The following is an 11,770-nucleotide window of genomic DNA, read 5'->3' as shown; positions in this document are numbered from 1 at the left end:
GCTGTGGAGGAGGAGGTGGACTTGACACTTCAGAGGGACACCTCATCCGGACGTAGGCATAGCTGCCCTTCAGCACAGAGTAGGAGAGCTGGGAAACAGTACAGCCTTTGATTTCCCAATTTGGTCTTACCATTCGAGTTCTTTCTACACATGACACTGTCTCCGGGCAACACCACATTTCTGGGCAGCTGCTGCCTCGACTGATTTTGATATAGCAATAACTCTCCCTGTGATTTTCCAGGGCTTAAAAGGAAAGTGGAAATCATCAGCAGTTCCTCATTACTGAGGTTCTTAGTGCAGTTTTCCATGCTATAAATGATGGTGCTCAAAGACAATCGGATTATATTTGAGGGACTTTCTGACTTATCTCACAAAATACCCTCCTGTTCCTCTTGATTGCCAACTGGGTCATCTGTGTTGAATAGTTATTCAGTAGGGTAAGTGTAACATTTTAGTTGTGTTTTTGATAAGAATAATGTATGTGTATATATATTTTAAAAATATGAAGAAAGACATGTGAACTGGATCAATTTCCACCACTGCCCCCCCCCAAGTTCTTTGGAGGCAATTGTTATAACCATTTCTGTTTTTAAATCATATCCTGGTTATTGCTCTGACCTAAAGTCCTTGTCCTTCAGACTCAATTGATCAGTTTTGGATGTTATTTATTAACTTATTTAATGAATACAGATTTAACCCACATCAATGACAACCTCGATTTTTTAAATAATTACATTACTATGTATAGTCCTTCTGTTCATGGCCTGTGTTAGTTTACCTAGCATTCTTGAGCCTCTGTTTCTTATTCCTTCAACATTTGAAAGCCTCTCTTAACTTCCCCCACCATGTAGGGTGATGATGTTTGATCCACTGTCCTTCTCTGGAATTTTCTTCCTTTCACTCCCACTTCTTTAAACAATCCTCTCACTTTTGAATTTTCAAATATTAGAACATTTCCGTTGTTCTTTTTTCACATCTTATATCACCATAGTTTCCCCAGGCTGTTATACATTCATTACGAGCTGGATTTTAATGGATGTGTAGCATTGAGTGTTAAGTCTCTCATAATTTCCTTAACCATACTATTTTCCTGTTCCCCTGCTGCTCAGTTTTCCCTTCCGTTCTCTCTGCAACAACAGTTCACTGTAAATAACTATATCCTCAGCCTTTTAGCATGTACTTTTTATGTAACCATTTTTATTTTTTAATTTTTTAAAAATTTATTTCATTGAAATACAGTTGATTTACAATGTTGTGTTAATTTCTGCTGTACAGCAAAGTGATTCAGTTATACATATATATTCTTTTTCATATCCTTTTTTCATTATGGTGTATCACAGGATATTATACCCTGTGCTATACAGTAAGACCTTGTTGTTTATCCATTCTATATATAATCGTTTGCATCTGCTAATCCCAAACTCCCAATCCATCCCCCACTGCCCCCTGCCCCTTGGCAACCACAAGTCTGTTCTCTGTGACTCTATTTCTGTTTTGTAAGTAAGTTCATTTGTGTCGTATTTTAGATCCCACATTGGTATTTCTTTCCCTGTCTGGCTTACTTCACTTAGCATGATAATCTCCAGGTCCATCCATGTCACTGCAAATGGCATGATTTCATTCTTTTTAATGGCTGAGTAATATTCCATTGTGTATATATATACCACATCTTCTTTATCCATTCATCTGTTCAATTGGCATTTAGGTTGTTTCCATGTCTTGGCTATTGTGAATAGTGCTGCTGTGAACATAGGGATGCATGTATCTTTTAAAATTATTTTTAAGTCGTCTTCTGTGCTGTGTCTAAGCTTGAATCTTCCTCCTATCCTCCGCACCAGCCAGCTGCAAGCCACACCCACTGCAATCCCCTTCTGCCATATTCTGGACCGCAGCTTTCCCTAATTCAATCTCAGATCATAGATTTATGCCTGCTTGTTTGTCTCTAACTTCTAATCTTGTTTGCTCTTGACACTTTCTCTTCTCTTCAGTTATCAGTAAGTTCTCTTCTTTATTCCTTTACTTTCATTTCATTGCAGGGCTCAAACGAATCTATGGAGGAAAGGAGAGAGGGAGGGAGGGGTGATGAGCACTCGACTTTAGTCCAACCACCCTATCTGCTTAGGTTGTACTTGAAGATGCCTGCTCTGATGGCCCATGGTGTCAGATCTTTGCTACTGCATTTCCCCATAGTAGCAAAGATTTGTTTTGAGTTACAGAAATCTCATCTAGCCCACTGAATCAGTTAAATCCCTTCTTCCTTTTCCCTTCTTGTCTTAAGGTTATGGAATGGAAGATAGTACCTATGCAAGAAATATTCAGGCTTAGTTTTCTTTGAAATATAAGCAAGACAGGAAGTAAATTTTTTAAAAAGTAAGTTGAAAAAATTTCCAGTGGGATTAGTTTTATTGTTTAACTACAAAGGAACTTCTCACTTGAATGGAGAAGGCTTCTCTAATTTCTTTGATGCAGGTAATGATTTTATGGTTGGGGTGAATACTGTTGCCTCTCTCCCCTTGTCCCCATTTATCTTGCTCATTCATACACCTCCTTTGCATCTCTTCTTAGAGAAGCAGAGATTGGAGAATCAGTCTCAGTCATTCTTTTATTCATCTCATGGCAAAACGGTAACAGCACACATACCCAAAAACCCCATATGAGAAACCAGTGAGCCAAAAGCAGGATGGGAAATAAAATTGGCCAAGCATAAAAGAAAAGGAAACGAAAGAACCATGGTTAGTGTTGACCAACACTGAATATGATTGTCCAATTCAGGATAGTTGTGTAGTGAATCAGCAGATTCATTCAAGGGCTATGCCCAGAGTATCAGTGACATGGGAGGCTTTCAGCCAAGGGCATAACCTGGAGACGCCAAAATGAAGAGAGCTCCCTCTCCAGGGAGGAGTACTGACAAAGTCATTGGAATCAGAGAGTTGAGCTGAGCATGACCAGAATGTCAGACACTTCATCAGTTATGTATGGCTACAGTAATGCTGAACAGTTATTACCCCAGAACCTCAGTTTGTAATAATAAACATTTATTTTGGATCACAAACTTATGGGCCAGCTGGGCATTTTTGCTGGTTTGGGCTAGGCTCATCTGGGCTTACTCATGCATTTGTGGTCAGCTAGTGGGTCAATTGGGGACTGGCCAGTTGTGAATGACCTCAGTTGGGCTGACTTAGCTCTGTTCCACGTGGTCTCTCATGCTCTGTTGGGTTAGCCTGGCCTTGTTCATGATGACTGAGCAGGATCCCAAGAGAAGGAACAGAAACTTGCAAGGCCTCTTGAAGTCTAGATTTAGAACCGGCATATGGCACTTCTGCTTCATTCTGTTGGCCAAAATGAGGTCCAACGCCAACCCCAGAGTCAGAATGGGAAGATACTTCAAAGTTAGCAGACAAAGGAAAATGATACAGGGAGGCTGTTAATTGGAGGCATCAAGCAATCTGCCACATGCCACAGCCTCTTGTACCAAATATTGGACCTGGGGGAGGTTTACCAGGGCACAAAGGTCAGAAAGTAAAACGGGAACAGTCATTATGAGAAGATCAGCTTTTAAGAAGGGAGATTGGGTTGGAGCCCCCTGCAGGTTTCTCCTTTGGGACAAACTTGCCTCAGGAGCAGTCATCTGAGCCTTAAAGAGGTCCTTTCCATCTCAGGGAATCTAATCCAGTATGAATGAGCAGGGGCTGGACCTTCTTAATTTGAGGCACTTTCTGATTTCCTAGTAGGACTGGGGAAAGGGGACTTGAATGCTCCGTGGGCATAGAGGAGACCCCATGCTCTCCCCTGGGCTTATGCAGTTTAGCTGGGGCTTTTACAGACCCGGACATGCTCCTTCCCCACACTGTACTTAATTCAGGGAATTCGAGTACTGATTCTCAAAAAGTGTGGTCCTCAGACCAGCAGCATCAGTATCACCTGGCAACCTGGTAGAAATGTGGTTTCCTAATTGCAAGAGATTTCTCAATCAGAACCTCTGGAGGTGGGATCCAGGAGTCTATGTTTTAACAGCTCTCCAGGTGATTCTGATGCATGCTCAAGTTTGAGACAACTGAGTTAGACAACTGTATGTGGTTTTGACAGGTTTAAAAGAAAATAGCCAGATATAGTAAAATATAGATTCACAACCTCCACTCATATTTGCAACTCAGATCATTAATGAGTCATTTTTTAGTGTAGGTATGTCCCATGTAATAGTTGGGACATAGTTATACATGGGACATACTTATACTAAAATATTATTTGTTGTTGATCTGAAATCAAATTTAATTGGGTGTCCTATATTTTATCCAGCAACCCTAAAAAAAAAAGTAGAGAAAAATTGTTAGAGGGTTCAAAATCAATCAAGATCATTAGAATAGAAGCTCTAGAAAGAAAAGTTAAAGAAATTGACTTGGTGAACCCAGAGAGGAGGATACTGGTGGAGGGTTTTATTTAAAGGGGATGCTGCTGAGGTATTCTTCATGGCTGCTCGAAATAACCCAGAAGAGATTTCTCTTAGCAATAAATGAATAAATTTCTCTGTCAATAAATGACTTCACTGGGGGCTCTGAGTGATTTTGTGATTCTCCATGGAAGTCAGATGCATTTGGAAATTTCATGCGACCGTGATGCAGCCAGTCCTCCAACCCGTGTTTGTGAAGGAGCAACTTAGAGAGGCATGTGCCAACAGGGGGCAGGAGCAGATGATTTCTCAAGGTCCTTTATGGCTTCTCTTAAGACTGTTTGCAGAAACTAACACAACATTGTAAAGCAACTACACTCCAATAAAATGTTTAAAAAAAGACTGTTTGAATTTACAGTTTTTGCTCCTTATTTTATTTTGAGAAGTTCATAGTCTTTTGATTGATTTTTAAACGTGAGCTTATCTGGAAGGTTGGTTTTTCAGAACATGGTTATGAAGGTGAGGCAGGAAAGCAGAGTTGTTAAAAAGATACTTTAGAACCAGATACATGGGACTCAAATCCTAGCTCTCCCACTTCCTTGCTGTGCAGTCTTAGGCTGGTCTTTGTTCCTCGGCTTTCTCATCTGTAAAATGGGAATTATTATTAATTGTTAATTAATTGACATCTCATGGGTTGTTGTAGGACTTAACTGAGCTTATTTATGTAAAACATACGAACTGTTCCTGGAACACAGTGAGCCCTCATTAAATGTTATTTTACATTATTAAGGACTTGAATCTCTCTATGGATCCTGGGTATTCAGAGGTTGTTTTAGCCAAAAGCTGGTGTTGAATGGTCAGTTCATTGTCATGTATGGGAGAGGAGTTGTCCCTTCTGAGCAAAGTCTTGTCCCTCTAGGTGATCCCTGATCTTCAGGTGTTGGTTTTGGCTCTCAGGGGTGGTATTTGGCAGTATTACTGCATCTTAGTCATGAATCATTTCTTTTTCTTTACCCAGATGAACTTTCCCATATCTTCCTGAAACCCTCCCACATCTTCCTGAAACCGTCCCAAGAGAATTAGGTTTCCTTTCCCATTGCAAATTGAATTCAATTAAAAAGCTGTAAAAGAATGCCATAGAATGTCATGGAGAACATAATGTTACATTTCCAAAATATTTTTGAGAAACTTGAACTCTAAATCAATTTAGTTCTGCTGGTAAGGATACAGAGTTAGTCATGGAAACATTTTAATCTGATGACTAGCTTTTATCAGAATTATGGATCCAGTTGAGATTAGTTATTTTTACAGACTTAATTTTGAAGATGAAAATCAGCTGATCTCTTTCTTAACTCCTGAAGAAAAAAAAAAAAAAAAGGTAATACCAGCCTCATACATGGTATAATTTTAGTCTACCTGTGGTTGAAATGTCAGATGATAAATCCCAAGGCTCTGTTAGAAAAACAGTTTTGTCAGTCTACTCAGGATTCTACTGTACATACCTGATGATCAATAAAATAAAGAGTGTCTAGAGTTAAACATCTTTTGTTGTTATTGTTTTGCTTAGAAGTTTAAATTTGTTCTTTAAATGAAGTTCTGTTTTGAATTTGCAAAATAACATGCACTCAGTCTTGCAGTGCTCTAATTCTAGCAGTGAGTGATAGTTGTTATTTTTCTTTCAGTAAAGAAAATGTGTTATGGTACCAATATCAGTGACTTAAAACATTAAGCCTTTATTGTTTTACGGGTACAGTGGGCATTTATGAGGAAGTGGTCCAGGCTTGATTGACCTCAGCAGGGCTCAGTCATATCTTGGCATTAGCTGGTGTCTGTTTAGTCAAGAATGGCCTTGCTCACACCTCTGGGAGTTTGCCAGCTGTAGGCTGAGGGTAGGTTGACTAGACCATGTGCCCGTCCTCATCAGGAAGGCTAGCCTAGGCCTGTTCATGCAGGAGAGGCAGGATTTCGAGAGAGAGAGAAACAGAGAGACTGGCGGTCAGCAAGGTCTCTTGAGACCTAGGCTAGGAGCTGGCACAAGATCACTTCTGCTGCATTCTGTTGGCTTAAGCAAGTCCCAAGGTCAGTCTAGATGGAGGAAGTGAGGAAACTGACTCCTCCTCTTGGTGGGAGGGGCCACAGAACCACATGACAAAGCATGCTGTGGTTGGCTGGAAATGGCCCCTGAAATCCATATCCTATTGGTGGAATCTATGATTGTTCCCTTATGTGGCAAGAGAGGTGATTAAAAGAATTTGAGCGGAAGCACTTATCCTGGATAAGTGGACGGTAAGTGCTTCCTTGTAAGAGAGAGGCAGAGGCGGTTTGAGAGAGACCCACAGAAGAGGAGAAGCTGATGTGAAGACAGAGGCAGAGACTGGACTGATGCAGCCTCAAGCCAAGGAGTGCTTCACCAGCAGAAGTGGGAAGAGACAGAAATGGAATCTCCCCAGAGCCTCTGAAGGAAATGTGGCCGGGCCAACGCCTTGATTTCAGACTTTTGACCTCAACGGTGAGAGAATACATTTCTATTATGTTAAGTTACCTGGTTTGTGGTAGTTTTTCTATGGCAGACATGGGAAACTAATACAGGTGTGGATACAGGAGAGAACAAATTGAAGACATTTTTGTAATAACCCATGTATACTTCTAAATTATATAATTCTGTATAGTGCTTTTTCACTTAAAGTAGCAAAACATTTCCCCACGTTATTATAAAGTTGTTGAAAACAGTTTTAAATAATTACATGATACAATATGCATATATATGTATATATATAATACAATGCACAAATAATAGCATGATAGTACACAATGTATATTAAATTAATTTAGCTAAACATTTCTTTGTTATTGGCAATTAAATTCTTTGAGTTTTTCAGATGAAGCCATGTGCACAAGACAAGGGCTCTATGCCCTGCATCACCGTTCACTTTTTCTCTTGGTACTTTCCTCCATTAGGCCCGTGGTATCTCTTGTTGGAATTACTAGAATCATCTCCTTGATGATCTTAACCTCCCTCCAGCCCACTTTACAAACTGCTCAACCAGATTAGTTTTCTAAAGAAAAATCTCAGTTCAAGTCACCTCTGGCTAAAAGCTCTCGATGATGTTCAGTTGCAAATGTTAGTTCTTTAATCCAACACTTATTCCCTTGGAGTAAAGTTGTCTGTGTACAGTTATCTGTAGAGTCCTTTATTCTGTAAGCCTTTGGGCTCCTTAAGAACAGTATTGCTTTCTCTATCTTTCTACCCCCCACATCACCTGCCATGGTGCTTTGAAGGTATGGTTTGCTCTGGTATCTGCTGCATGCATGAATAAATGAATTCAAAGGGAAAATACTTCTAATTGCCTTGTCTTTTCCTGTATGATCCCAGTCATTCAATTTGACTGAATTTGAAATTGATTGGGTGAGTCAACTAGAATTCGGGAACTAGAATTGTTGTTCTAGCTTGGGGAGGGGTCTTAATATTTTTGTGTCATGGACCCATTTGGCATCTGGGGAAGCCTGTGGATTTTTTTGCAGAAAGAAAGGTTATTAATGCATCAAATAAAATACATAAGATTACCAAGGAAATGAGTTATATTGCATTAGAGCTATTGAAGTTTTATGAATTGTGCTATAGTAATGTGTTCATCTTTAATGGATAAACTAATATCTAGTTGTAGCCCTATTAGCTACTATAATTTCAAAGTGGTGGTGATGGTACACAGCATTTCAAGATCCTATGGCAACCGTAATGTGATATTAAAATATCTGGGGTTTCTATTGATGACAGAATCACAGATCCTGCTAATACTATTGTGGTTTGTTGCCTATGCCCATAATTGAAGAAGAGTCTGGATTTTTTTTTTTTTAATTTAATTAATTTATTTATTTATTTTTGGCTGTGTTGGGTCTTAGTTTCTGTGCGAGGGCTTCCTCCAGTTGTGGCAAGCTGGGGCCACTCTTCATCGCGGTGCGCGGGCCTCTCACTGTTGCGGCCTCTCTTGTTGCGGAGCACAGGCTCCAGACGCGCAGGCTCAGTAATTGTGGCTCATGGGCCCAGCTGCTCCGCGGCATGTGGGATCCTCCCAGACCAGGGCTCGAACCCGTGTCCCCCGCATTGGCAGGCAGACTCTCAACCACTGCGCCACCAGGGAAGCCCAAGAGTCTGGATTTTAATGAGAAGTTAGTGTAAATAAAGATGTAACTTTATTCCCATCTTAGTTCACAGACCACCCCATCCCCCCAACCCCGGCCCTGAATTCGCTAGACCCCAGATTGAGAGGGCCTGAAAGGCTTGTTTTAGGAAGAGCTGTAAGACAAGTCTGTGTAGCTCTGTTGTCGTCCAGTGGGTGAGCCTGCATTAGGCATGTTAAAGTCGTTCATGCAAGTAGGTAGGCAAGAAATTTTAGAACATTTGTATGTCTACTGTAGCACCTAAGATCTTGTAGACACTGTATAAACCCTTTTTGTATAATAACACAACCTTCCAGTGCAGATGCTCCCGCCTGTCTTGTGAGAACAGAGGCGTCCTTCAGCTTTAAAAGTGCCATCTCCTTGTGGCCCAGGCCCCGCACTGGGACACCTTTCTGTTTCTGACCCTCCTGGGCAGTTGTTTAGTTGAACCGAGTTGTTGGGTTGAATGTTTCCCTAATGGTACTGGATTGATAGGTTTGTACTTTGATATTTACTTGTCGAACTTACTCCCTCCATCTACTTCCAGAGGGGCTTGGGGGCAGCATGCGACCTGCAGCAAACTGCAGAACAGAGTGATTATGATAAACACTCCCCAGGGCCTCCTGGAGGGGCTGAGGTGACAGGTGCTCCAGGCACTAGGTGATTGGATTTCCAGTCCTGGCGGATACGCTGTGGTCTGATTTCTGTGGGCTGAGAGAAACTAGGAAGCATGTTGTTAATGCAGCTTCTGTTTTCTCTCAATATAAATTATAAAAAAATATATTTTGTTCATTTCTTAAAAAAAAAAAATTAAAGTACCTCATAATACAATCCTTTGTTGTACAAGGCACTGGCTTACAGCAGCAAAGTATCAATATTTGTCTCTGTAGTCAAGCTGAATCAGGGCGGGGTTTCTTATAACACTGAGAACTGCAGGATTGTGGACGATGTTTCTAATTGTGTCAGTTACCTGTCAGCACTATTAATTATGAAAATAAGATGAATGCCTTTATTGACATATATATATTACATACTTCTATATCACTATTCATGTCTGTATCTATATATGCATATACACACACAATGTGTGTATAGGTATTTTAAATATATATGGATGTGTGTTAATCATAGTATAAACAAACATATACATATGTGTATGTATATACTGTGATTGTAGCTAATGTAGAATTATCTTTATTTGAATACTGGAGGTCTTCATGTGACTGACATTTACATTTGCATTGACATTGGCATTTTTCTATCTTCCAAACCACCTAAATCCTCTTGATCTTGAGGCTTTCTTTTTCTTTTTTGATAATTACTTCTCCTTTTTAATTCTTTTTTTTTGAATTATATTTTATTTATTTTTTTGTACAGCAGGTTCTTATTAGTCATCCATTTTATACACATCAGTGTATACATGTCAATCCCAATCTCCCAAATCATCCCACCACTCCCACCCCCCGCCGCTTTCCCCCCTTGGTGTCCATAAGTTTGTTCTCTACATCTGTGTCTCAATTTCTGCCCTGCAAACTGGTTCACCTGTACCATTTTTCTAGGCTCTACATATATGCGTTAATATACGATATTTGTTTTTCTCTTTCTGACTTACTTCACTCTGTATGACAGTCTCTAGACCAATCCACGTCTCTACAAATGACCCAATTTCGTTCATTTTTATGGCTGAGTAATGTTCCATTGTATATATGTGCCACATCTTTTTTTTTAAAGAAATTCACGTTCTTTTATTTATTTATTTATGACTGTGTTGAGTCCTCATCTCTGTGCGAGGGCTTTCTCCAGCTGCGGCGAGTGGGGACCACTCTTCATCGCGGTGCGCGGGCCTCTCACCGTCGCGGCCTCTCTTGTTGCGGAGCACAGGCTCCAGACGCGCAGGCTCAGTAATTGTGGCTCACGGGCCCAGTTGCTCCGTGGCATGTGGGATCTTCCCAGACCGGGGCTCGAACCCGTGTCCCCTGCACTGGCAGGCAGATTCTCAACCACTGTGCCACCAGGGAAGCCCCTGTGCCACATCTTCTTTATCCATTCGTCAGTCAATGGGCATTTAGGTTGCTTCCACGACTTGGCTATTGTAAATAGGGCTGCAGTGAACATTGGGGTGCATGTGTCTTTTTGAATTATGGTTTTCTCTGGGTATATGCCCAGTAGTGGGATTGCTGGGTAATATGGTAATTCTATTCTTCGTTTTTTAAGGAACGTCCATACTGTTCTCCATAGTGGCTGTATCAATTGACATTCCCACCAACAGTGCAAGAGGGTTCCCTTTTCTCCATACCCTCTCCAGCATTTGTTGTTTGTAGATTTTCTGATGATGCCCATTCTCACTGGTTTGAGGTGATACCTCATTGTAGTTTTGATTTGCATTTCTCTAATAATTAGTGATGTTGAGCAGCTTTTCATGTGCTTCTTGGCCATCTGTATGTCTTCTTTGGAGAAATGTCTATTTAGGTCTTCTGCCCATTTTTGGGTTGGGTTTTTTTTTTTAATATTGAACTGAATGAACTGTTTATATATTTTGGAGATTAATCCTCTGCCCATTGATTCATTTGCAAACATTTTCTCCCATTCTGAGGGTTGTCTTTTGGTCTTGTTTATGGTTTCCTTTGCTGTGCAAAAGCTTTTAAGTTTCATTAGGTCCCATTTGTTTTTATTTCCATTACTCTAGGAGGTGGATCAAAAAAGACCTTGCTGTGATTTATGTCAAAGAGTGTTCTTCCTATGTTTTCCTTTAAGAGTTTTATAGTGTTGGGCCTTACATTTAGGTCTCTAATGCATTTTGAGTTTATTTTTGTGTATGGTGTTAGGGAGTGTTCTAATTTCATTCTTTTACATATAGCTGTCCAGTTTTCTCAGCACCACTTACTGAAGAGACTATCTTGTCTCCATTATATATCCTTGCCTCCTTTGTCATAGATTAGTTGACCATGGCTGTGTGGGTTTATCTCTGGGCTTTCTATCTTATCCATTGATCTATTTTTCTGTTTTTGTGCCAGTACCATACTGTCTTGATTACTGTAGCTTTGTAGTAGAGTCTGAAGTCTGGGAGCCTGATTCCTCCAGCTCCATTTTTTTCCCTCAAGACTGCTTTGGCTATTCAAGGTCTTTTCTGTCTCCATACAAATTTTAAGATTTTTTGTTCTAGTTCTGTAAAAAATGCCATTGGTAATTTGATTACCAAATTTGATTACCAGGGATTGCATTGAA

The 11,770-nt window shown here is 40.3% G+C and overlaps 1 protein-coding gene across 12 annotated transcripts in view; it reads left to right on the top strand.

Annotated features, from left to right (window-relative positions):
* The window catches only part of PLCB4 (phospholipase C beta 4), a 414,289-nt gene that overhangs the window by 177,778 nt on the left and 224,741 nt on the right, over positions 1-11,770 (top strand). Inside the window, exon 1 of one of the 12 annotated variants that reach the window (XM_057529621.1) lies at positions 6,635-6,896. The exons of the other annotated variants lie outside the window; for them this stretch is intronic. Coding sequence (XP_057385604.1) covers positions 6,852-6,896 — 45 coding nt within the window. The 5' untranslated portion in view covers positions 6,635-6,851. Of the gene's footprint in view, positions 1-6,634; positions 6,897-11,770 lie in introns of those variants that run through there. 12 annotated transcript variants of the gene reach the window in all.

This window comes from Balaenoptera acutorostrata, chromosome 15, assembly GCF_949987535.1.
Source record: "Balaenoptera acutorostrata chromosome 15, mBalAcu1.1, whole genome shotgun sequence".
Lineage (NCBI taxonomy): Eukaryota > Metazoa > Chordata > Mammalia > Artiodactyla > Balaenopteridae > Balaenoptera > Balaenoptera acutorostrata.
The sequence above is the reverse complement of the archived record's forward strand: the minus strand, read 5'-3'. Positions and strand labels throughout refer to the sequence as shown.